The sequence below is a fragment of the Ahaetulla prasina genome, chromosome 2 (genome assembly GCF_028640845.1).
Source record: "Ahaetulla prasina isolate Xishuangbanna chromosome 2, ASM2864084v1, whole genome shotgun sequence".
In the NCBI taxonomy this organism is placed as follows: domain Eukaryota; kingdom Metazoa; phylum Chordata; class Lepidosauria; order Squamata; family Colubridae; genus Ahaetulla; species Ahaetulla prasina.
Window position 1 is genome coordinate 256,695,663 of NC_080540.1, and position 27,830 is coordinate 256,723,492.

At 37.3% G+C, this 27,830-nt stretch overlaps 1 protein-coding gene across 13 annotated transcripts in view; it reads right to left on the minus strand.

The window, feature by feature from the left end:
• The window catches only part of PPIP5K2 (diphosphoinositol pentakisphosphate kinase 2), a 66,814-nt gene that overhangs the window by 28,728 nt on the left and 10,256 nt on the right, over positions 1-27,830 (minus strand). For 10 of the 13 annotated variants that reach the window (XM_058167038.1, XM_058167041.1, XM_058167046.1 and 7 more), the window contains 16 exons: positions 27,074-27,467; positions 26,135-26,330; positions 25,190-25,280; positions 22,905-22,990; positions 20,720-20,874; positions 18,850-18,951; positions 17,511-17,672; positions 16,612-16,733; positions 14,495-14,596; positions 10,546-10,632; positions 7,370-7,445; positions 7,170-7,279; positions 4,183-4,268; positions 3,509-3,634; positions 3,294-3,415; positions 1,565-1,747 (listed from right to left, as the gene is read on the minus strand). In XM_058167038.1, coding sequence (XP_058023021.1) covers positions 1,565-1,747; positions 3,294-3,415; positions 3,509-3,634; positions 4,183-4,268; positions 7,170-7,279; positions 7,370-7,445; positions 10,546-10,632; positions 14,495-14,596; positions 16,612-16,733; positions 17,511-17,672; positions 18,850-18,951; positions 20,720-20,874; positions 22,905-22,990; positions 25,190-25,280; positions 26,135-26,330; positions 27,074-27,214 — 1,947 coding nt within the window. In that variant the 5' untranslated portion in view covers positions 27,215-27,467. Of the gene's footprint in view, positions 1-1,564; positions 1,748-3,293; positions 3,416-3,508; positions 3,635-4,182; positions 4,269-7,169; positions 7,280-7,369; positions 7,446-10,545; positions 10,633-14,494; positions 14,597-16,611; positions 16,734-17,510; positions 17,673-18,849; positions 18,952-20,719; positions 20,875-22,904; positions 23,011-25,189; positions 25,281-26,134; positions 26,331-27,073; positions 27,468-27,830 lie in introns of those variants that run through there. The other 3 variants (XM_058167039.1, XM_058167042.1, XM_058167050.1) reach the window with 3 other exon arrangements.

Sequence of the window (27,830 nt, forward strand, 5' to 3'; positions counted from 1 at the left end):
TTTTTAATGATTATTTTAATTTGTATATTGATGTTTTTATATGCCTGTAAACCGCCCTGAGTCCTTTGGGAGATAGGGTGGTATATAAGTTTGAATAATAAAAAAAATAATAATAAATAAAATAAAACTATATCTAACAATTATGTTTATTAGTTCTAGTTGACAATATCCAATTTAACTGATGTCCATTTTGCCTTATTTTGCATTAACGCTCCTACTTTAATATTTCAAATCATGTAACTACAGCTACATATTTAAACATATATGTTGTATTTAAGAACTCCAGTAGGCCACAAGAAGTATACCATTTTGACCCGACAATTATGCTTTAGATTAAGGCACATAGCAATAGCAATAGCACTTCGACTTATATACTGCTTCACTGTGGTGCTTTACAGCTCTCTCTAAGCGGTTTACATAGTCAGCATATTGCCCCCAACAATCTGGGTCCTCATTTTACCAACGGAAGCATGGAAGGCTGAGTCAACCTTGAACCTGGTGGGATTTGAACTGTCAAATTAAAGGCAGCTGGCAGGCAGCAGAAGTAGCCTGCAGTACTGCATTCTAACCATTGCGCCACCGAGACTCTATTCATCATGGAATTTGTATTCCTCGTGTTACTGATCTTCGGACAGACCAAGGTCAGGGAGTACAACCTTTTTAGTTTCCTTATGTCTCAACAGCTTTCCATATGATCAACCATAGTACCCTTCTGGACTGTCTCCAAGGGATTGTGGGGGGGGTGGGTTCTCCTTCTTCCTGAGGGCAATTTATATTCCTTCTTTCCCTCTCTCCCTTCTTCCATTTACACAGCCACACATCTCAAGTACATGACTCTAGATGTCTTAGAACTTACAAACAACCACATAAGTAAACAAAATGCAATATAAAAAAAGACATTAAAGTATATAAAGCATCCATGTAAACAAAATATTAAACCCAATCAGCAACCAGATTTCAGAAATATGGATTCAGAAAGATACCATAGTTGATGGTATCAAAGGCTACTAAGAGGTCCAAGAATGAATGCAGAAGTCATGCAAAAGTGACAACAGTGCTGTTTTGAGACCATACCCAGGTATGAAACCTGACTGGAAGAGGACTAGATAATCCTCTTCTTCCAAGGTTCTCTGAAGCTGTTGTACAACTACCTTCTCTAAACATGTAAGGCTGGAGACTGAACAAAAATTGTCTAGTATGATTGGGTCTAATGGATGGCTTGTTGAGTGGGTGAACCAGCATTTCTTTAAGAAGAATTCATCACAGACAAGACTTGGCTAAATGTCACCTCTTAGAATGCAGGCAACCTGGGGAAATGAATCTAATATACAGGCAGCAACACTAATGAAAAATCTGTCTATTTCATAAGGCCCAACAGGTTCACCCTCCCATCAGATAACACAGCAAGATTGCACCTAGACACTCCACAGGACCCGTATAAAGGCTGGTGTCCAATTGGGAGTGGATTCAAGCAACTTTGTCCAACATATTCCTCTAAATAGCCTTGTACAACCTTTCCTGTAGTCTTTCACAATTTCAATTTATCTGTAGAGCATTTTCTAACCTTTTCATAGTCCTCAGAAGTAAAATCTCTATCTCTTTGGAGAATTTCATTAAGGCGGGCCTTCACACGATGTTGGCAGCTGCTAAGAGAGTCACTGTCACTGTCCAGTAGACCATTCATATTAGCACTTTTGACCATCTGCACAAGTATAGGTGTGAGTTCCCCTTCCAATGCCAATAGACCCTGGGGAAAATAAAGTTACTGAATATAATTAAGTATATTAAGTCTCAAACTAAACAGAATATATAAATTCTATAAATAAGTCTTACCCACTATGAATTTGACAGAAGAACTGCATTACAACTTACACACAGGTAAAATAAATAATTCTAAAACTGACAAAATTCAAGTCCATCACAACATGTGATACCAAATATCGTATTTATATTTGCATTGAGGAAATACTGTTTTAATCCATTATGGATTTATCATCTCTTCTTTTTATGTGATGACTCTAAGCTTGTGTTACAGATAGAGGGAGAATCCTGTTCAGTTTTTCTACACTATGTTTTATTTCAGGTTCCCTTACAACTTCTTTATCTTTTTAATAAGTTAAAACGCTATAAACATTGTTTTGTCATAGAACCATTTGCTTCAGCTCCGTAAAAAATTTGTTTCTGGGCACCATTTTCAACTGTTTAATTTGGGTTTGGGATCTGATTACCAAAATGAGGGGCAATACTCCAAGCATTTCAAACTGCTGAAGACTATTCAAACTTACGAAATGTTACATAATAAAAGCAACATTAAGCAAAACAAAAACAATCAATCGCAATTCTGTTCGACAATCTGCCACACTCATTGTATACACGTTGTGCTAAAAAATAAGACTGTCAAGTTTGGAGGTAATATATAGCATGAACTTAGCCACTGTAAAATAAGGTTTGTAGCTTGCCATGAAGTATGAGTTCAGCCAATTGTAACACAAATTAATAGACATAATATGTTGAATGAACAGCCACTGAGATTTTCACTACCATTTCTAAATCACTTCATTTTGATCGAAAGGCATTTTCCGAATTTGGTGATTGGATGTTGAAGATGATGGGACAGGAAGACTTTTAGTACTCCCTTAGGCATGGAAATTGTCTGGGTGACTGAGCCAATTACACTCTCAGCTCAATCCACCTTACAAGGTGGTTCTTGTGGACAAAATAGGGGAAGGAAAATTTTACACACACACATACACAGATGTTAACTAGAAATGGATATGTCATGTTACATGATCCATTGTGAAGTTTGTGCAAAGGATTTTGTGTGAATTAAAATTTCAATCTGGGGGTTCCAAGTTTGATTAAGGCTGGCTGAGAATATCTACAATTCATTATCTAATTTCAATTCAAAATATATTGCTAATAAAGAGAGTATACAAATCAAATTAAAAAATCTTGATAGTATTGCTATCTAATTAGACTCAAGTTAACTAGGCTCAGAGAAATACATGCATGCGATTTTTATTTTTCAGATCTATTTTTGTATCATATTGCATGCAATTTCTTATGCATACTAAAATATATTTTTCTATTCAACAAGGAAGCAATTTATACATTTCATGCAAATTGGCTGAAAAATGTTGATGCTGATTAAGTACTAATGTAGTAGTCCATTTTGCATTGAAAGAATGGAAGAAGTTATCTTTTCTATGTATAAATATAAAAAGGCAAAGGAGCTGAACTCTTCCTGTAAGTAACCTATACACATTTCATATTTTCTGCTGATGTTATACTACCTTTGCAAAAGCTGCCGCTGTCATTTGAACTCTTCCTTCATCAGATGCATAGATTTTGAGATCATGCCGATAGGTACTATGCAATCTAAGCAGACCACAACCTGGAAATCCTGCATAGTCACCTACGAAAGCAAAAGAGTGAAGTTTCTCATTTGTTTCTGTAAATCTCTTTTCACAGATATGGCTTCCAGCCATTACCAAAAAAAATAAGATACCTTGTCCACCTGGGTACATACATCGGAAAGCTCTTCCTAGTTCTTCTGCCTGAACTCTACCTGCAGGTGTCAATTCTCCTCCCCATTTGAGAACTAAGAGTAGAGATGGCTCTTGTTTGCGGTTATCTAAATACATACAAGGCAAGTAAAAGATTTTTTAAAACTTATGTTTAAAAACGTGAAACCAATGTTACTTTTCTACAGGGACAATCCAAAGAATATTGATATTAATTCTGTATGCTGTAGTGAACTGAATTTGATTTTGAAACAGCAGTACTTTATGCTATATGGCAAATTATTCTGAAATAAAGGAATGTTATCTGTTGCATGCAGAAATAAGTAAAAAGCAATACTGAAAATGCTATACAGAGCTACTCAGAAATATGTTTACAGATCTTTAATGATCTTATTTCCTATATATTTATTTAGAATTTCAGTTTGATTATATTAGATTTTGACTATAAAGTTGCCTTTTGGCTTCTAACCAAGATGAAGAAAATATTATAAACTGAATTAATGTTTTGATTCAATACATCTATTGATCAATTCAAAAATAATCAGATCGGCCCTAACCCTGTTGACCTTTCACAAGGCTTTAAAGGCATAACTGTGTTCCTAGGATTAAATAAGTAAACTAATTAATGCAAATTAGTTTCTAAAAATAACCAAAATACCTTCTTCTTCACTAGATGTTTTAGGACAACCATGAGGAAGATACGTCAGCTGTACTTTGCGATTTATGCCAGAAAAATGTCCATACCTAAACGCAGCAGTGAAAATATTATAAATTACACAATATTGGAAAAGGAAATACAACAGTCAGATGAACTGATAATTTAGGATATTACAATACAGCTATAACAAAGAACCGGTGGATTTTTACAATCTTTTGCTGTATGGAGAGAAAGCAACCATGTTTACTGTTCAAATTTTTAACCAAAACACCAACAAAAATGTGCCAACCACAGATAAAACAACTGTATTTTTTACCATGTTTTATTTCGTATGTACTTTACCATATATACTCATGGAAAAGTCTATCTGTGATAAACTAAGCCTGATTTTTTTGGATGCATTTTGGCACCTAAAATTCTTCCTTATCTGTGGACTATTTGTCTTATATAATTAGCAGAGATCAAGAAGAGCAATAAAACATATTATCTTTCTAGTTTTCTGTCCATCCTTTAATAATGTAATAATAAACATAATTGAAATAAACTGGCCTCAGAGAAGATTTGATGCATGCAGAAACAGTTTAATTAATGAGTGTAAAGTGTATGTGTAGAGGTAGTCCTCAAGTTATGACCATAATTGAGCCCAAAATTTCAGTTGCTATGTGAGACAGTTGCTAAGCAATTTTTGCCCCATTTCACAACCTTTCTTGCCACAAATGTTAAGTGAATCACTGCAGTTGTTAAATTAGTAACACGGTTGTTAAGTGAATCTGTCTTCCCCATTGACTTTGCTTATCAGAAGGTCGCAAAAGGGGATCATATGACCCCTTGACACTGCAACCATATGACCAAGTTACCACGCATCTGAATGTTGATCACATGACCATGGAGATGTTGTAATAGTCCTTAATGTGAAAAAGATCGTAAATCATTTTTTTCAGTTCTGCTATAACTTCGAACAGTCACTAAACAGATGGCTGTAAGTCAAGGAGTACCTGTATAATATGGCTTAGAAATTATTGCTGTTGTCTGATTAAACAGACATCTCAAATTAAAATGGGGAAGGAAGAGTGCAGGACCTCTTTAAAGTAACCATGTATTTCTACAGGCTTCCAGACAAGCTTGGAACAGATGCAATTGCTTTAAAGAATCATATTAAAGATGGCTACTTTAATTAAAAAAAACTGCATGTTTTTCTGCTCACAGAAAAGGTATGATTGATAGCAAAAAAGGTGTAATTGTTCTAAAGAAGTCCTGACCTCTCACATGTTTGAAATACATATTCCATCACCTATCTCACTTTCTTGTGAAATATATCCCACTCTGGGTAAAATGCAAACAAGTTTTTAATTTTGCTTTTATATTTTGCTCAAAACAGAAATGGGAGCCCCAGTTTTTGAATGTCAAGCCAAATTGATTGGGGTGTGGGATTGTTTGTATCCTTGGACATGGTAGTACGAATTCAGCTTGATACAGCTTGGAACTGGAGGCAGATGGAGCCTTCAGTCAAAACATCATTCCTAACTGATGAGTCAGACACATTCCACCGGCTGACCGGTTGGCCGGAGGAGAGATGTTGCTGAGCAACCAGCTCCCATCTTGGTTGGACAATGTGTCCAATGTTTTGGAAACTTGAGAAACTGAAAACTTATATTGAAGTGAAAAGCCCGGGAATGTTAGTACTGGCTTTTCACTAGTTAGTGCCAATATGATGTATCTAAATAAATTTGTACTTTGAGAAACAGGAATGCCTCTGAGTTCAATTTATGAAGGATGCATTACTTGGAACCTGACATTGAAAATATCATGATTACTCCAAAAGAAAGGCTACCATGAAATGAAATTAAGAGGTTGACCCTGATCCTTTAAAGCAGTGGTTCCCAATCTTTGCAGCTTGGCGGCCCGAATGAGCGAAGGAAAGGGGAACTGGGCCACACAAGCAGAGGGCCAGCACACACACATGTGCTCACACAGCTGTGGACCTAAGATGCCCATGTGCACCAGCCTGCCACTTGTGTGAGTGGAGCTGCACACACACATGTATGCCGGCCCGCCTCTCACGTGACACAGTTCTGAATAGGCCATGGCCCAGAGGTGGGGAGCCCTGCTTTGAAGGAACAGTAGAATGAAAAAAAAAATCTGCTTTCTTTATCATTGTCTCAGTGAATCTAATACAATCAACTTCCTTTCAGAAAAATAAAGCACCAGTCAGAATTAGTTTTAAATGAGCAACTGGTCTAACAAGGTAAATTGAACTACCGTATTTTTTGGACTATAAGATGCACCTGTGTATAAGATGGACTAAGGTTTCCAAGAGATAAGGAAAAAAAGTTTTTTGCCCTCCCCGGCCCCCAGGAGCACTCTGCAAGCCTCCCAAACCCTCCGTGCGCCCCGTTTTTCACAAAAACGGGCCTGTTTTTCCAAAAAATGGGATGTGCAGAGGTTTTGGGAGGCCTGCAAAATGCTCCTGGGGCTGGCAAAATGGGGAGTTTGCCTCCCCATTTTGCAAAAACAGGTAAAAAATGGGCCTTTTTTTCCAAAAAAACGGGTGTGCAGAGGTTTTGGGAGGCCTGCAGAGTAGTCCTGGGGACTAGGGGAGGGCAAAAACACTCCCGTTTTTGCGAAAAACAGACAAAAACCAAGCCCATTTTTTTTCAAAAATGGGGGCGTTTTTGCCCTCCCCAACCCCCAGGAACACTCTGCAGGCTTCACAAACCCTCTGCGCACCCTGTTTTTGTGAAAAACGGGCTCGATTTTTGCAAAAATGGGACAAGCAGGGCGAGACTTCGGGAGGCCAAAAATGGCTGTATTTGGTATATAAGATGCACCAACATTTCCACTCTCTTTTAGTGGGAGGAAAAGTGCATCTTATACTCTGAAAAATACGGTAGTTCCAAAATTACAGATGTACCCATGCAGGTGATCTTTACATAGTTGTCTTAAACCGTGTTTTTATTACATTAAAAAACTTGAAATAAAATACTTACATCTCCAACACAGTCTTTAACTGTTCAAGTTTAGATTTGTTTTCTTCAATTTCAGAGTCATTATTCTGTCCTAGTTCTATTAAGAGCTGTCTTGCAATATCAAGTACTTCCTAAAAAACAGTGGTAATACAAGAATTCATGAAAATGGGTAATTATACAAGTGTCTAGAAAAGATTTTAAAAAAAGAAAAGAAATCTTACCTGTAGCTGCCTAGGCTTCTTCAATTTTAACTTCCCAGACTTATACCCATTGCATTTTTCAAAAAGATCAAAAAACCTTTAAAAGAAACAGAAAATGATTAAATTATTTCACAATATAATCAGATACACATTCTAGCATTAGCTAGAATAATGGCACAAATATCAACTTCCCATGAATTGACTGATACAACTGGTATCCGTTTCATTAAAAAAAAAAGGTATTTGCTGAATACCATCTCATACCAGAATTAGTATTATCTGAAAATTCAATGAGGTTTATATTTATAAATTTTTAAAGAAAAGTTAGATTTTTTTAAAAAAGTATTTTTTCTTTTGTTTTCTTTTTTTCTTTTCTTTTCCTTTCCTTTTCTTCTTTTCCTTTCTTTTCCTTTTTTCCCTTCCTTTCCCGTTCCCTTCCCTTCCCTTCTTTCTTTCTATGTATATGGCAGTCCATCTCATCATGATGACTTTTAGCAATTAGTAAAAACAGTGTTACAACATAATAAGCACATAATCCAGCAGCCATGGTAAAAACCATCCCACAGGCTGTACCACGTTCTGACCCCATTCCCAATGACGTAGCCAACTCTTAAAGACTTAAAAAAGTAAACAAGTTTAGGGCTAATCTATGCCAAATTTGGGGGATGATATGCCAAAGTGTGTGAGCCACCACAGAAAAGGGTCTCTCCCTGGATTTCACCAGATGTAACACTTCAAAATGGAGTCACAGCATGCCTCTTCCACCAGATTTGATAGGAAAGGTAAACACAATTGGTGAGAGGTGGTCCCCCCAAATAACCATCCCATGCTATGAACTACCACTACCCTTATGTGAACCCAGAAGCACAATGGCAACCAACACAACTCACAGAACAGAAATGAGCACACATAAATGAAGATGAATATATGTGTCCCAGGATAATGTGGCAGGATTCAATCTGGATCGGTCACCGGGACCAGAGGTTTTGTTGTCTGAGCTTTTGGACTCTTGCTGGAGTCCATGGTGAGTGGTCCAGATTGGATCCGACATATAACTGCGTTATGAATCAACAGTTTCCAGATGCTCTTCAAGAGCAGCTCAATGTAAAGCGTCTTGTAATAGTCTATTTGGGAGACAACTATGGTATGCCTGAGTGTGAGCAAAACATCTTGGTCCAATAATGGTTACAGGTTGTGCATAACACAAAGCTGGGCAAAAGCTCTCCTGTCTGCAGCTGCCACCTATTCCTCAAACAGGAAACACTGACCAGAAAGACATCCAAATTCCATTGCATCTGTTTGGGGGGTAATGCAGTACCCTCCAGAATTAAAGATGGAAAACCTTATATCTTGGAGGTTTTAAAACCAGAGCCACTCTGTTGTGCCTCGCTCATCCCCCCCGCCGCAGCCGGGCCCCTCTAATCTCCTGCTATCTTAGCCAGAGACTTGTAGTGCAGAAGAATGTCCTGGCATGCCTCCAGCCCCCAGCACTGGCACCATGCCCGGACAAACCGAGCAAACAAACCTCCCTCCGATAGCATGTGCGCCTGAAGCCAGCCACGAGCTGGGATTACTGGCAGCTGGGGACGAAATGATGCAATGGATAGATCCACACTTCCGGAGAATGGAGAGGTGACATCAGCAAAAGGAAGGGAGGGGCAGGCTTGGATAAGTGCTGAGTCATGGAGCCACACCCCATGGCCTATATAAAGGATCTGCTTTCTGACATTCTTTGAGTCAGGCAAAGTCTAACTTGGATTGCTGAAGTCACATCCTGGTCTCCTGCCTGCCCTGAGAACTCTGACAGAACTTTGGCAAAGCTGCAGAGGGTTCGCAGTCTCGCTTGATACGGACTTCCCCGACCCGGCCATCAGAGGAGGAGTGGGACACGACACACTCAGTGTGCTGGGTTGAGTTGAAGCTTGTCCTTCCTCATCCAGACCACATAGTTTCCAAACATGGAGACAGAATCTCCAAGGTACTGTAGGGTCAACTATGGGTAGAGATAAATGATACGATATATATACTGTATAACTGATTATATCCCCACTCATGCCATCAGATGACCTTAACCAGTAGTTTCATGTAGATGTTAAAAGGAGCAATCTGACCATGACGGAAGAGCAATAAAAGTCTCCCCCAACTCCAGTTCATGTTTCTACTGCTTCAGCAAGAAAATAACAGATGTGTGACCACTGCCATGAATTGGGTCCTTGATGACTTGTATCATCTCTACAGCTATCATTGTGACCATGAACTACCTTGCTACCTCACACTGCATCCCCAGGTTTTTTTTTACTTAAATCAGTAAGGTAGGAAGATTGGTCCATAGCAGGGACACAATGTATAAGATTAACAATCCCTAATGATCCCTAGAACCCAATAAACAGGGCTTTGCATTCAATAATCTATGAATGCCACCAATCTTGGCTAACCATAGTCCCTCCTCCACCTTCTGTCCTTGGTTCTTGACTAGTGACACAAAGTAAAATCTGTGTGGGTGCATCTTCAATAAAGGAACACCTCCCTCAGATCCCATCCAGGTTCTAATATTAAACACCATGTCATCCTTCTTCTTTGTGATAGATCACTGGTGAAGGAGGCCTTACTGCAGACTGAAGTCTGATCAGAAAATGGGGTAAAACACAGTATGTTGTAATGTAACACCTGTGAAAAGCATCAAGGCTATGTTTCCCAAGTGAGCCACTCTCCTACTACCTCATCCATTACCACAGACATCTTCTAGCCTACCCTTAACACACACACCCCAGATCCCTCCTCCTCCCCCAATTCACTGGCCCATCTCTGGATTAAAGAGTCCCAATCATGTCACAAACCAGGAAGTCTTTCCCCCCAGGGCATTTCTATTCATGCCATCCGCTTCTCTTGCAGCCTTAGACCATACATTTTACCCCTACAAACTTCCCAGTTGTATCCTATCGTACATTAATATCATAAGAATTTCATCAAATTTCAAAATAAATACCTAGAAGGATTTTCCCAATGTGGGACCCCTCACTTATGATTAAAGTATAATTCCCTAGGATTCCAAGTCAGCAAGCAGAAGTAACAGTCCCAACACATGTGGAAGAAGACACTTGTTGTATAATGCCTCTTAGTTCAAACCTTAATACTAAATTACAAAAAAGTATTCAACTTAAATATTTCACTATTTCTTTTTATCACCAGATACTTACTTTTGGTGTTTAACTTCCATTTTCATTTTTTGCTTTGGTGTCCGATCTCCATGCCGTATTACAGCAATGACACACCTAAGCTCCATCCTGCAAGTGATTAGGAATGTGATTAGCTGTATTTTATTATTGCAATTAAACAATCTGATTTAGTGATAAGCAAAATATATACAGAACTATGGAAGACACCAACACACAAAGTCTAAAAAGACTTAGTAAGCATCTTCTTAAATTGGAATAAAGAGCCAATGGCAACTTGTTCCATAAAACAACTACTATTTTGGAATAATTATCCAGAAAAATGATGGGCTTGCCTTTACTATATACTATATAGGGTAATATACTATATAGTATATATACTATATAGGGCAATATACTATATACAATAAGCAGAGGCTACAAGTATCATACTGTAGATGCTTTATTTCGGATTCCCAAATTGAGCAGGGGATCAGATGAAAAACCTAGCCCCCTTCCAACTCTATGAATTTATGAAATTCATATTAATGAAGAACCCTCGGACTTAAAATTTAAGATCACCTACAACAAGTGAAGCATGGGAATTGGGTAAGAACTCAATATGGCACTGGGCAGTGGGTAGAGGCCCAAGTTTGATTGCATTTGTTTGGAGATCTAAATTCCATTCGAAATATTTTCACTGAACTCAAGAAAGAGTTAGAAACTCTTAATTATTGCAAGTGTAGCAAAATTTGATCCTGAACATGAAATATTACTTTTGTGAATAGAAGTCTGTGAGACTCTAGAAAGAGTGCAGAGAAGAGCAACAAAGATGATTAGGGGACTGGAGGCTAAAACATATGAAGAATGGTTGCAGGAACTGGGTATGTCTAGTTTAATAAAAAGAAGGACTAGGGGAAACATGATAGCAGTGTTCCAATATCTCAGGGGTTGCCACAAAGAAGAGGGAGTCGGGCTGTTCTCCAAAGCACCTGAGGGTAGAACAAGAAGCAATGGGTGGAAACTGATCAAGGAAAGAAGCAACTTAGAACTAAGGAGAAATTTCCTGACAGTTAGAACAATTAATAAGTGGAACGACTTGCCTGCAGAAGTTGTGAATGCTCCAACACTGGAAATTTTTAAGAAAATGTTGGATAACCATCTGACTGAGATGGTGTAGGGTTTCCTGCCTGGGCAGGGGGTTGGACTAGAAGGCCTCCAAGGTCCCTTCCAACTCTGTTGTTATATTATTCATAATACTGTAGGGGGTGAGTCTTGCATTAGATAATAAACCTTCAATCTGAGTGAGGCATTGCTTTTGGTTACGTATGAAGGTGGATTATCTCTTACCCGAAGATAGCAAAATTTAGAGCCTTTTTAACAAAGGGAACAAAAGCTGAAAAAACACAAATAATAGGAGAAATATTTGGATCTTTTTCTTTAGCAGCCTTGAGCTTAGAGGAATATGAGTAACTATTACTTTTGAAATGATAGGTAAAATGACTAAGGGTGTTATGTTAAATGTAATCTTTGTTCTGCTGTGTTCTACTAAAGTCTCCAATCATACTGGGTATTGTGTATAGGTAGTCTTCAACTTATGGCCATAATTGACTCTGGAATTATGGTCCTGTCATGCTGGTCATCAAATGCCCAATTTTATCTTTTTTTGGTAGTTGTTTCTTAAACAAGGTTGTTAAACAAACCCATTGCCCACAATGGGTGTCTTTTTTTGCTAGAAACTGGAAGTCCCTGGTCAAAATAAATAAATAAATCATAAAATGCAATCATGTGACCATGGAATAATGCAGATGGCCATGAATGTGGGCTAATTGCTACCGTGTTTCCCCAAAAATAAGACCTTTAATTATGTCTTATATATATAACCCCGAAATAAGCGCTTGGCCTTATTTTTAGGGAGGTCTTATTATTTTGGAATGCTTGGAGCAAGAGCGGGATCCTCTTGTCATCTGACCTGATTTCTAGCTCTGTTTCCCTAACCCTAACCAGAGGAAATGGCGGGGACCTGCTGCATATGTGTTTAAGTATTTTCAGGGAGGGCTTATTTTCAGGGGAGGACTTAATGCGCTCAAAAGTCTGATTGAGCTTATTATAAGGGGATGTCTTATTTTCAGAGAAACAGGGTAAGCGCCTAAAATGTGATCCCATGACAGCGAAGGATGAAACTTCAAATCCGGGTTTTAAGTACCTTTTGTAGGATCCATTGCAACTTCAAAAGGTCAATAAGCAACCAATTGTAAGCCAAGGATTAACTGTATTTCAGGCTGCATTCATGATTTTATTATTAGAAAGTATTATTTTTGTTTAGAATTTTATGTTCAACATTAGGAACATAATGTAAAATTTCATTTTATCTCCTGTAAGAATAGTTTATTTTCTATAGAGGGAACAAAATGAAAGATTGCACCATCTAGCCTCATGACTACAGGGGTAGTTTATATTATTAACATCATTTATTTTTTTGCCGTTTTTAAGATGTAGTTGCCAAAAATGCAATATAGGTCAGGGGTGTCAAACTCGCATTGTCACGTGACGTATCGTGACTTTTTCCCCCTTCGCTAAACTGGCAGAGGTGGGTTTCAGCAGGTTCTGACCAGTTCTGGAGAATCGGTAGCAGAAATTTTGAGTAGTTCGGATAACTGGTAAATACCACCTCTGACTGGCCCCGCTCCCATCTATTCTCTGCTTCCCAAGTCCCAGTGATCAGTAGGAAATGGAGATGTTACAGTATTCTTCCCCTGCCACGCCCACCAAACCACACCCACAGAACCGGTAGTAAAAAAAATTTAAACCCACCACTGTAAACTGGATGTGGACGGAGCCAGCACCTGGCCCACGGGCTGGATGTTTGACACCCCTGGGTGAGACAATTACAAACCCATAACCTAAAACAAGAGGTTTAACCAAATGTGAAGTCCACAGACTTACTGGAGGAGGAGGACTGGACATATCTAATTTTCCACTTGATGTGTTGTGACTCCGGCCCCCGAGCCTGTCCTCATGGAGGATGATGAGTCCGAGAGTGATGGGGAGGAGCTGACAAGGCCTTCCTCACCAGGACCCTCCTCTCTGGCACTGCCCCAGGTTCCAGCTGCAGGCCAGGAAGAGGAGCTGACAAAGCCTCCGTTCCCCAGACCCTCCTCCTCCCTGGCAACACCTCAGGGTCCAGTTACGGAAGATCAATCTTGGATTGACCTGAGGCAGCGACAAAAAGATAAGCGTGCGCAGCAAAGGAAGAGGTGTGGCAGGCCCAGAGATTGCTGAGTCACTGAGCCACACCCCACAGGGGATAAAAGCGGGTGGAGTTGCCATCTGGCCCTTGTGACAGACAAAGAGCTACCAAGTGCGAACTGCAGATCAGTCGTTTGGGAGTTAAAGGCCTGGACTGTGCCAAGGCTTTCTTTCTGTGAGCTGTTGGCAATGGATCTTGGACATGTGGGCTTCTGTCTCCTTAAGAGATAAAGAACTTGCAACTTGGCAGGCCTTTGCACTGTAGCTGCCAAGTCTTTCCTTCACTACCGAAAATCAGGTCTGTTGCAAATATAAAGGACCATGGGACAAGCGTCTCTGTGTCTTCTCTGTGAAGTGGGGAGGGGGAACAGAACATGATGGGCTCAGCTGTTCTGCTATAGTTATGGGTGGAATGTGGTGCAGAGTCGCATGAAGAGGGGATCTTTCCCAAGGAGCAAAGGCAGGTCAGCCTGGAATCTCTGGCATGCAGGAAGAGGCCAGAGAGGACCCTCCCTAACCTTTCACAAGGTTTATCTAGTAGTTACGCAGATTGTGCTTCAGTCTATCCAAATTCCTGGATATTGGTGAACAATAATAAAGAAACTACTCTGAGCAAATCACTGTGTTGTTCTTAGTTCCTTGAGCCTGACAAGTTACTATCTATGGAATATGTTTATTTACAGAACCTAAGACAGATAAGAAAAAAAAATATTGGTGCAATTTTATGCAAATATTTTCTTCTTACATTGTTCCTGAGGTGGTTGGTACAATAGGAATATCTTCTGCTTCCAAAGGTATAGACCAAGGGATCTGAAATTGTGGAGCAAGTTCTCTCATAACAATATTTCTGAAAGAGGAAAAGTAAATGATTTATTGAATTAAAATGTTTTAATTTATCTAAATAATATTTATATGCCATGAAATAAATAATTTGTAGCAATAATATCTAACTACAATTTTAATAATTAAATAAATAGTTTTTTTACACCTCAGTAAAGAAACTCCTCTGAACAATTTTGAGAATTGCCAATCAATATCACTCAACAAATTAAGACTTTTGGTTAAAAATGATTACGTGAGGACATATTTATTAAGGCTGTCTAGAAGTCAAAAGTGATAAGCTATGGAAGTTGCTTATTCCACAAAAGTCACTTTCAAAGTTAGACTTCTAAAATGTGCAATTGTCACTTATATATATGTATATACATATACATACATATACATATACATACATATACATATACATACACACACACACACACACACACACATCAGTAGTGGGTTGCTACTGGTTCTCCCCAGTTCGCAAGAACCGGTAGTAAAAATTCTGTCTGGCCCCGCCCCCAATCTATTGCTGCCTCCCAACTCCCAGCTGATCAGCTAGAAGGAAAAAAATCAAGACTCACTTGTCGAAGAAGAGGAAAAAAAAAGACACCGTCCCTTTAAAGTGAGAAGCCAAGAAGCCTCCCAACTGATCGGCTCACTTCTCAGCCAGGAGATCGCTTGGCAAAGAAGAAGGGGGGGAATGCTGTCATTTTAAATTGACAGAGCACTGAACAACAAATTGGATAAGAGGAGGAATTCTTATATGGTTCAATGTTTTTAAAGTTTTGGGGTTTGTGCAACATGGACTTTGTGTTTCTAAAAAGGTTTGGGCGATTTCCATTGTGAAGTATCCTATCTTGAATGAGTTTTCTGCCTGCTTGTAAATGGAGCCGAACTTCCGGCTTCCACTTTATATTATCTGTAAGCACCGGTAGCTGTTTTCTGCTTACAAAGTTTCCTCTATGCAGCTGGCAGGAATGTGGAATTACAGGCAGATTCCCTGGTAGTAGCTTGATTATTCCTTAATTATCTGGGATATTTTATTTGGGAAATGAAGAGGGAGGAGTTTGATTCCTTCCCAGAACAGATTAGTGGGGTGGAGAGGAAATGGGGATTTTGAAGTAACCTTCCTCTGGAGTGGGGAGGGAATGGGGATTTTAGGCTTGCTGTCAAACATCAGCCATAATACTAATGATTGTTATGTACAATATGCAGGTTGTATTACATGAATGGCTATGTGAAATTATGACTGAAACCTATATAGGTTCAAACTGTCAGGAAGTTTGTCCTTAGTTTTAGGTTGCTTCTCTCTTTGTTGAGTTTCCACCCATTGCTTCTTGTTTTGCCTTCTGGTGCTTTGGAAAATACTTCCCCCTCTGCTTTCTAGCAGCCCCTTAAAAGCCTGTTGTCTATCCCACTCTTGGGCAAAGCATGTGAGCCATTTCCTCCTTTCAGTAGTCCATGAAAGTGCATCTATAGCAGAGGTCTCTAACCTTGGCCACTTTAAGACTTTAAGACAGCAAAGCTGGCTGAGGAATTCTGGGAGTTGAAGTCCATAAGTCTTAAAGTGGCCAGGTTTGGAGACCCCTGATCTACAGTATGTAGATAATAAAGTTGAAAAAAGGTGAACAACATTTTTGCAGAACTATAGATACGTTGAGGCTGGGTGTGACAAGGAATGGCTGGGAGGGGAGGGACCAGGCGAAGTACCCCTTGACATGAGAGACATTGAGTTGGCCACGCCTACCCAGTCACATGACCATCAAGCCACACCCACTGTCACATGACCATCAAGCCACGCCCACAAAAAAAGCAACGCCCACAGAACAGGTAGTAAAAAAATTTAGAACCCACCCGATATATATATATATAAAATTTCTAATAACTCCTGAATAGCTTTTTGAACAAAGTAAACACATCTTAATAACTGCCTTAAAAGGTTGACTTCCTGAGATTTTATCCAATATTGTTCACCCAAAGTATCCTTATGGGTCAATAATAGTGTCCCAACCCCACTCAAGTTCTTTAAACTCTTACCCAAGGATTTTAGCGCAATCATCGTAATATTTCATAGAATTCTTCACAAAACTGAAGCCATTGACATCACAGACGTAGGACTGCCCGTTAGCACGCAACAAGTCAAATCCACAAACTGTTTGCTATCAGAGAAAGCAACAACATGCTCAAAACTTGCAAAGTATCATCTACAGACACGTAAAACTCAATAACTCTATGTAGCAGAAACAAAACATTCCACATATTATTAATGTAAAATATCACAGGATAGCGTTCTGTTTTCTTGTATCTCTTTAAATGTTTTTCCTGTCTTAATCTATGTTTAAATGGGACATTTGGAAAGGCATCTTTTTGAATTTAACATTCATCTAAATTCTTGTCCTATTCTTTTTAAAATTTCACAAAACCCTTATAAAGTAGGTTAACAGTACAAACAGCTCTAAGAAATGCAAAACATCTATTTATAGAGGCTTGCTCCCATGTTGATGTAAAGGCTTTGTTTATAGATTTGCTTAATAGATTTTCTCAGTTATCAAAACAGGAGAAAGAAACACAGAAAAAAACAGTAATAATTGGAAAGCAGGATATCTTCTATATTAAAAAGAACAAAAACAAGTTTCTGCACATTTTTCATACCAGGGGTCAGCAATATGACCTTACCAATGCCGAACTGCTTGCTATATCATAATTGTTCTATTTTGCAAAATTGAAAATTTTTATATTATTTTTATAATGGCTATATCTTATGAGATTACCATCCTCATTTTAAATTTCATGATATTTGAGCATCTGGGGGGAAGGGTTATGTGAAATCATTCAATTGTATCTAAGGTCTGAAAAGGGTTCTGACCCCTGAAGCAGGCAATAATTTCAGAAAATGATAATTTGCTTTGAGATGTATGTTACTCTAATCTCATTACCTTAAAAGCCAGGCATACTTTCCAAGCTATTAGCTTTTCCCGTGCATTAAGTATCACTGGATACCTCACTTCTTTGCCTTCACTATCACGCTCCACCTTGCCATCCAGAGCAGGGGATTTACGTGCTTCTGCATGTGCATAATCTGGACCTACAGTATACACCTATATTTGAGGGCAAAGGGAAAGATCTTGGTTAAATACATGGCGTTAGGTATAGTTTCACTTCATAGCCAGTTCCATTTCCAAGTCTCCTGATTTATGCTTTGATATTTCCATGGTGAAAAAAAAGAAACAAATTGAAACACACTAGAATGTAAATCGAAATGCCAGATCAGGCATGGTGGGAGAGCCCTTAGCTATAAAAGCAGAGGTGGGTTTCAGCAGGTTCTGACCAGTTTTGGAGAACCGGTAGTGGAAATTTTGAGTAGTTTGGAGAACTGGTAGTAAAAATTCTGATTGGCCCCGCCCCCATCTATTCTCTGCCTCCCAAGTCCCAGCTGATCGGGAAGAAATAGGGATTTTGCAGTAACCTTCCCCTGGATTGGGGATGGAATGGAGATTTTACAGTATCTTTCCCCTGCCACGTCCACCAAGCCACACCCACAGAACCAGCAGTAAAAATTGTTGAAACCCATCATTGTCAAGAAGGCTATAGTGTGTCCTATATTCTTTGACCAAAAGAAGGAACTAAAGAACAGAAGATCAAGCAATATCAAAGGCCAGACAGATTGCAAAAATTATTCTGGATAGACAAATTATTTAGACAAAATAATGTATTTAGACAAAACAATTCACTTTATAAAACTACTATGTTCCAAAGCTGTCCAAAGAGGAGCAAGGCAAACAAGTCATTCAAGTAATTGAAAGAAAGGTTAGATAAGTAATTCAGAGAGGCAACCAAGTCTAGAAAGTTATCAAATCACTGAGACTACTGTACAAGTATTTGATAACAGAAAGGTCATATTTTTTCTCTCCTTTTTTAATCCTGCACTCTTCTACCTTTTTATCTTTATTTTCATTGTATTTGATGCTATAATAAACCTTAATATTTTTATTTTTTTTTACAAACCGGGGAGCAGGTTATATGCAGCTGTTCAACACAGGGAAAAAATAACTATTTCAACAATTCAAAAGACATACTTCATTTGCACTCTCATGCTCTTCAAAATATATTTTTAATTTTCTTTAAGAACAATTAATTTTCACGGAAGAAACAAAGAATGTAATTGTTTCACATTTAACTACAGCAATACTTCCGCAGTAGTAAATGTTTCACAGAGTTGCTAAGTTCCTTAATCATTTGACTGTTCCAAAATTAAACGTAAATATGCAATTATACCTTCACATCAGTACCATCTGTAGGCATGAATTCCTCATAGATGTATGAACCAGTTTTTCTCACATTGCTTTCAGGAGAGTAAACACTGCTTCTGCTACCAATCTGAAATACATTATTTCCATCGATGTTAATTTATGCTAAAACCACTCACACACATTTTTCCTTCTTAAAAACTCCGTTGAAGAGAGTAAAACTGTATTTATAAATGTTGATAAAAACAAAATACAACATTCTTACCATACTATACCATGACAGGGTAGGAAGGAAAAAAGAAAATACACTGGCTGCGCGGACTGGAAAAAAAAACTCTTTTAGGAAGGTTTCCTGAGAGATCTAAATTTATAAAACAGAATATTTTTTTAATCCCTCCTTCTGAAAAAGATCACTGCTCACTCTTCAATCTTAACTGCATTTAATTAATAAATGGAAAGAGGCAATTAGAAAAAACTTTGGCTTTATCTTTGATTGAAGGCACGGCATTTTAAGCGGCTTAGCAATAGATATGAGAGCAGAGTTATTTGGATCAAAGGCAGCGTCTCAAATACTATTTAATTTTTTTTTAGAAATTCCTATTATTGGATTGAGGGGTTGACCTTGGCTGATTCTCCCCACCAAAAATCAACTCCCAGATAAGCAGAAATAAACACCAAGATTGATATCAGACCACCAACATTAAACAATACCACAAACAAGCTAACAGTGAACAGTCCAATAAAGAATCACCAAGGCCACTCCCATCAACACTGAGAGGAAAGGCCATGGAGTATAAAATGAGACCAAACCTCACTCCCTATTAACATTGATGATGTTACTTGGTTTGGGTAATGAAACATCTGTAAGAAAACAATCAAGCTCAGTGCACCAAGGACCCCTCATTTCAACCCTTATAAATGTTCTCTTCTCAGTATTATTGGATTGACTGATGACTGTACATGATTTTTAATGTCATGCTTCATTACATACAGTATAATAAATATTCTACTTTTTACCCTATTGTTAACATTATCCTTTATTTTTATTTCATTTTTCTGAATAAAACAAAATCACTATTCTTAAAAAGAAACTCACTCTTTCCCCCTCCCTCTTCAGCTCAGACTGAAGGAAACCCTGCTCCTTGGAGTTGTGAAACTTTAAAAATCATTTGGAAATGTTCAGATGAAGAAAAGAAGCTGAGAACAGCATATTCTATCCTGTTATGAAGAGAGAATTTACTTTAAACTTATTTCTTCATCTTGAACCTGTTATGGAAGAAAGGTAAAAAGCACTCATCAGGCTGACAGGAATACTGTAATTCAGTGGTTCTCAACATTTTCTTCACAGACTCCTTTTAAATACCTTGTGTGGCCACGGATCATGGCCACGGGCAACCAAAACTAAACTCAAGATTTATATCATAATATTTCTTCAAGCCTTCACAGACCCCTTGTGATAACATCATGCCCCTCTAGGGATCAGCGGACCACAGGTTGAGAATCACGCTATAATTGATGTATTCCTAATATTTTCTTTATTTATATGGTGGGGAGGGGATGTATTTATTTACATTCAATAAAATTTCTTTTTGCAGAAAGAAGGACTATAAAATGAAATCTAAACTAAACTGTAACTAATCTTGTTTACAGATCAAATCTACCTTATGGTATTTAGCAGCCATTTTTTATATCCACTATTTCTGCTTCATTCTAACCCACCTCTAATTATGAAGCCCAGAAATACAAATTACCTGTAATTCTTCAGATAATGCAATTTGCAAGAGAACTCTCAGAATGGAATGCTACTCTTTTCAATCCAATCATCATCACCATCATCACAGAATATTTACAAGAAGGGGCAAACTAGTTTATTCTTGTGTAATTTACATTAGTCTTACTTTCCGAAAGAGCCTCTGACTTCCCCCACCAGCAGATGTTGGATAATAAATATACACATTGTGGTCCTCTGCACTAACTGGTTTTTCCACAAATGGCTTTTGGAAAACTTCCCCATTCACTTCCACATGATCTTCTCCTTCAATCAAATTGCATTCTGGAAAAAGAACATAAATAAATGCAGGCTTCAGTCACAGATAAAAAATTAAGACAAGAAAACTGTCTATAATCTCTAAACGTATTTGAACCCATGAACTTTAGCAACTTTGAAACTCAACTAAGCCAGGGAGAAGCAAACTTTTTTTCCCCTATTGAGGCCTACGTAGGGATTTACGGAATATATAGTTATAAATGTATGTGTTTTTATTCTGTTTCCCTAGTTATCATAAATCAATTTCGAAGTGCAAATAAATATTTCTTCCCAGCTTTAAAGTGTGCTATTATTATCACTACCATAAAAATCAAACAAACAAACGGAAAAAGTAAGTGGGAAGTCACAAGGTAGAACAAATGGTACAGAAATAGGACCATGATAATGCCTGGGGTAGGAGAGGCAAATCAGAATGAGTTGAGGAAGACTTGCAGGAAGAGCTTAAAAAAGCAAAGGAGGGAGGTTGTGGAAGAAAATGGTAATGGGACCTGTTAAGCATTTATTGAAGCTTAGTTGATTCTTCATGATACAGTAACTCATTAAACCAGCCATCTCTCTCACACACTTTTTTCCCCAGACTTTCAGAGATGTCTGAAAAAAGATGTGGTTATTTTACAGAGATGCTACAATACTTTTGCTGTGCAAATGAAAGAATCTTTTCCAAATAATTCTGAAAGCATGAATAGCTCTAGAAATGATGCCTAATAGTAAATAGGATGGAAGAGCAAGATTAGAAAGAAGATATTAAAAAGATCAGACAGAATCGTCTAAATTGCCTGCCCTACCAAATTTTACTTCACATAGAAGCATTTGGACGACAATCAGTGTACCAAAAGATTTCTCTTTCCAGCAATAACATGGATACAACTATCTACTGACTACTTTTAGATTGCTATGTTGTTTGAATACACCAATAGCTTTTTTGGCCACAAGCCAGAAAAGGAAAATCAGAAGAAGCCACAGGCTCCTTCTCTTGTTACATTTAAAAGGAACACTAGGACTGAATGATAGGACAACCTAAAAACAAAACATACATTTATGATTTACAGCTTCATTGTTCATAAGGAACAGGCTGTTGATAAAATGCAGTTGGCTTGTGATCATAATGCAGTTGAGTGTTGTGGTTAAAATCAGGGGTGAAATCCAGCAGGTTCTGGAGAACCGATAGCGGAAATTTTGAGTTGTTTGGAGAACCAGCAAATACCACCTCTAGTTGGCCCCAGAGTGGAGTGGGAATTGAGATTTTTCAATATCCTTCCCCTGCCACGCCCACCAAGCCACACCATGCCCACCAAGCCATGCCCACAGAACTGGTAGTAAAAAAATTTGCATTTTACCACTGGTTAAAATGCACCTGATTGTAGCTATATTGCCTTAAATGTTCTTTGGGAAACTAATATTTTAACTGAGTCCCTCTTCCCCAAAACAGAAATGAAGGCTGTCTGCAAACATAAACAAACAAACAAAACATTAAGAGTGTTGAGGGCCAAAATAAATAAGTGCCTAAAAACAACAACAAAAAAACAAACAAACCAGCAAATACCATCAAAATGTATTATATTTTCTGTATTTGACCTAGGTATTATAGGAAACTGAACACTGAAGGATATAAAAGGAGCAATGGAACCATTTTTTTCTTAATTAAAGGAAAGTTTAGTCCATGGAAAAGGAGGATGAAAGAATATACCCATAAAATACAAATCATTTTGACACAAGCATCTACTTGTAACGTTTTCTGAAATAAGAAACCATTGTACTGAAATAATAGCTTGTTTAGCAAGTCTAGCAAAAGAAAATGAAATTAAATGTTTTTATGAAGTAAATCCTATAGAACTTTATTTTGAAGTTCCATTGGGTTCAGTAGATGGTTGTATCAATTACACAGTTTTTTCTTTTTAACCTTGTAACAAAGACATCAATGTGATCTTCCACACCTAATTCCTATGTTGATTATAGCCACAAAAATAACATTTTATTAAACAGACAAGAACAACTGTTTGTAGATGAGTACTTTGAAATGCCAGTATAATAATTACCTTGGGGGTTATTTGGATCCCGGTTTAGAACTGCATAACGAGGAAGTAAAATGCCTTCATCTTTAAGGATGCCATATACTTCTCTCCTGAAAAGAAATAATATATCCTGCAAAACATTGCAATTACTGGAAAAACATGAAAATAACTCCTAATCAAAATCATAGGATAGTCAGACAATTTTATGTAAAGTTGCAAAAAAGGTCTAATGAGAAAGTTACACTATTAGAATAGAATCGAATAGAATTTTATTGCCAAGTGTGATTGGACACACAAGGAATTTGTCTTGGTGCATATGCTCTCAGTGTACATAAAAGAAAAGATACGTTCATCAAGGTACAACATTTACAACACAATTGATGGTCAATATATCAATATAAATCATAAGGATTGCCAGCAACAAGTTATAGTCATACAGTCATAAGTGGAAAGAGATTGGTGATGGGAACTATGAAACGATTAATAGTGGTGCAGATTCAGTAAATAGTCTGACAGTGTTGAGGGAATTATTTGTTTAGTAGAGTGATGGCCTTCGGGGAAAAACTGTTCTTGTGTCTAGTTGTTCTGCTGTGCAGTGCTCTATAGCATCGTTTTGAGGGTAGGAGTTGAAACAGTTTATGTCCAGGATGCGAGGAATCTGCAAATATTTTCACGGCCCTCTTCTTGATTCGTGCAGTATACAGGTCCTCAATGGAAGGCAGGTTGGTAGCAATTATTTTTTCTGCAGTTCTAATTATCCTCTGAAGTCTGTGTTTTTCTTGTTGGGTTGCAGAACCGAACCAGACAGTTATAGAGGTGCAAATGACAGACTCAATAATTCCTCTGTAGAATTGGATCAGCAGCTCCTTGGGCAGTTTGAGCTTACTGAGTTGGCGCAGAAAGAACATTCTTTGTTGTCCTTTTTAATGATGTTTTGATGTTAGCTGTCCATTTGAGACCTTGCGATATGATAGAACCCAGAAATTTGAAGGTTTCTACTGTTGATACTGTGTTGTCAAGTATTGTGAGAGGTGGAAGTATGGAAGGGTTTCTCCTAAAGTCTACCACCATTTCTACGGTTTTGAGTGTGTTCAGTTCCAGATTGTTTTGGTTGCACCACAAGGCTAGTCGTTCGACCTCTCGTCTATATGCGGATTCGTCATTGTCTCGAATGAGACCAATCACTGTTGTGTCATCTGCGAACTTCAGTAGCTTAACAGATGGATCATTGGAGATGCAGTCATTGGTATACAGAGAGAAGAGAAGTGGGGAGAGCACACAGCCTTGGGGGGCCCCTGTGCTAATTGTACAGGTATTTGATGTGATCTTGCTTAGCTTCACCTGCTGCTTCCTGTTTGTTAGGAAGCTTGTGATCCACTTACAAGTCTGTTCCGGTACCTGTAGCTGGTTTAGCTTAGTTAGAAGAATGTCTGGAATGATGGTATTGAATGCTGAACTAAAGTCTACAAAAAGGACCCTTGCATAGGTCTTTGGAGACTCAAGATGTTGTAGGATGTAGTGCAGAGCCATATTAATAGCATCATCTGTTGATCCATTTGCTCGGTATGCAAATTGCAAGGGGTCTAACAGCGGATCCGTGATGGTTTTCAGGTAGGAAAGCACTAAAAATGGGATCTGGAACAAAATGTTGCAAAGTGTAGAAACTCTAGTCCTTAGACACAGTATATTTCTAATTCATGTATTATATCTGCCTATTTGTACAAGAGAAAGAAAACGTGGTGGTGGGAATTAGAACAAAGCCTCCTCTTCCATGCTACTGTGCATTTTGATGCAGAACAATCAGATTAGATTAGAGGATAATTTGAACACTTATTTCTTCAGGTTAGCATTACTGATGTCAAATTCTCACTGAAGATAATTGCTGCATTCTAGAAAATCTGCACTTTGTCTGCAACAGCTCAATGCTGATAGTAGGAATAACACAGTGATATGGCCTTGTCAAGGGCATTCATATGAATGTGTACAATCAAAAGAAAAAAAGAGGAGGAGGAATCATTTAGAAACACTAAAAATCCTTGAGGGAAAAAAAGAGTTTAATAATTAAACAGCAACTTGTTAATAAAACATAATAAAGACGAACAAAATACATACGTTGAAAAATGTAAACTTGAAAAGAAAACTTTTTCAGATGTACTTTAAATAGGATATTCTTTGCAAATACAGTAACTAATATTCCACCTTGATCATACTGGTCCACTAGAAGTAAACTTGAAGGTTTGCAGTTAACAAAATGCAAGGAAAATACCAAAACAGGCATTTACATCTGGGAGGCAAAGTTATTTATTTACCTGTCTTGTATATGATACTGCATATTCAAATCATTAATAACAAATGGATTCCTGAGTTTAGAATAGGCAACTGCTTTGTCCAATGGAAATCCTAAACAAAAGGTAGCAAAGAAAATGTATATTTATTTTTTACATAGTTCTTAAATGCATAAGAATTACAATTTATAATTGGAATTTCACGATTTATTCTAGATAAGTTTTACAAATTATTTTAAATGCCTTCATCTGTATAATCACCTGGGTTAGTTTCATAGTTTCATCCGTCCTATTTTAAAAGCTTTCCTCTTTATTTTGTTTACCCCATTTTGTTCAACTGAAACATCAGGTATCCTATATCAGTTAACTATTGATTCAAATACAACAGATCGGCAATCTAGTAACATATTTTTTAAAGTCAAGGAGAAAATATCATTACAATAATTTAAAGTAAATTTCACTGAATTGGACTCATTTTTGACAAAATATTAGTGTGATTAAGCATTCATTAGAATTCCAACACTTTTTAAATAGCAAAACAACAAAATAATGGAGAAATTAAGAATAGTAGAAAAATTAATTTAAATCAATTTAAAGGAAGGCTTAAAAGGTTTTGTTATACATGTTTCCATGCACTATGTACTTCCTTCCAAAATTAGCATTAGCATAATTTGACATAAATTGTTTCCAAGATTAAGTGTTTTTAACTGTTGTGTGAAGTGGACCAATGACAATTTTCATCATTGTAATAATGCTAATCAGTCCGTACTGTATTTATATTGAAACATTGGACTCCACCTATTCTTACATATCACTAGATAATTCCAATACATTATTCTTTAAATATAGTTCAATGTAAGAAAGATTTCGTTAACACTATTCAACATTATTAAAAATACTCATAAAATTGTAACCAAATGTTTTACAGTGTGAAAAAAAATTATATTGTTCTGAATAAACAGCAATCACCTTTAGAATGAAAAGAAATGAGACAATCACATAAAGGCCAGTTTTCCACCAGTTCATTCAAAATGACATCTTCTTCAAATATCACTACTGTGATATATTTAAACATGGAAAGCCGTTCAAGGATTTCATTCATTGGTTTTGATTTTGATTTTTTTGCCATAGAACATATTCCAACCATGATTTGTCTTTCTGGTGGCTAAGAAAAATAATAATTGTTAAGATCAATTATGCTATCAATTAAGGGAATGTTTCTATCCTTGTTTGATAAACAAATTTCATGAAAATATTATCAGGTTCATGTGTTTATTAAGAATAAAATATGAATTTGAAAACAGTACTTCACTTTGAATAAGGTATACAGTAAAATTAGTATAAAGAAAAAAAATGTTTAATACTTCTTGCATAAAGAAAAAAACAATTATGTCCATTTCAGAAGATTTAAAAAAAATCTGAAATTGAAAACATCTTTCAGTACATTAGGTTATTGAATTATAGAAAGCACAATCTGTAGAACCATCCTTTAATGGGACTTGTAATGAGTGTATAATAAAGTTATGGTGAGAAGCATTATTGAATTGTAGCTACATAGTTTGTATTTAATGCCAGTTGCACTACTCAACTCCACAAATGGAGAAGAAATCTCTGAACTACTTTGCAACAGAAAAACTACTTTTTATGCAAAGTATGAGTAACATGTTTTGATACTTTGATAAGATTAATTTTAGATATTAGATTTTACTTTTCTGTGGCACAACCAAAAGTCCATTTAAAAAAACAACAACTTAATTTTAAAAAGTCTTCCAAACTCTGATACGTAAGTTACTTGTAACACATTACTAAAATCCCTATATAATTCCAGATAATGAAGTCTAAGGACAAAACTATGGGCAGCTATATAAATGTTTTAAATAATAAAAATAAAATAAACACAGTACATACAGAATCATACTCTTCATCATCATCATCCTGATCATAGAAGGAGACAAAATCAGAAGATCTGGCACGATCCAAAAGTTCTTCCCCATCTTCACCGCCCACAAAAAATCTAGGAATGTCACTCTCTGTGGCATGAACAGACATTATTATAAATCCTAACGTGATCTACATAGAAACTGTAGGTACTCCGAGTGCTCAGGCACTGCACATAATTCCCAGTGCCTGGAATAGTAAAAATCCTTGCAGTCTGGATTGTAGTTGCTTACGTAGTTGCTTGCTGTCTGATAGTCGGCTGCCAAAAGCAGTTGATATCATCTGCCCATTGTTTTCATTTGTTACATTGGTGAAAAAGAATCCAGCAGATTATTTCCCTGAGATAAAGTAGCAACTTTCTATCCTAGGAAAGGAAGAAAGAAAGAGAGAGAGAGAGAGAGAAAGAGAGAAGGGGGGAGGGAGAGAAAGTTATTCAGAATATTTCATTACCAAGAAATAGTTGAAATAACATTCTGAAAATATTTACATTATTATAACCCCAAAAGCTATTTTGTGTGTTATATAAAAAAGTACTACATGAGGAAAGGGAAGACTGGGTTTATGTATCATATTAAACCACACTGATTATTTTAGTTTCACTAATTATGATGTGCTAACCCAGCCACAGTGCTTTATAAACCATGATTTGGCACTTAGCCTTTTGTGAACCAGGCTGATCTGGGTTTTGTTTTTAAACTATATTTAAAACAAATTCTGGCAGTGTGGA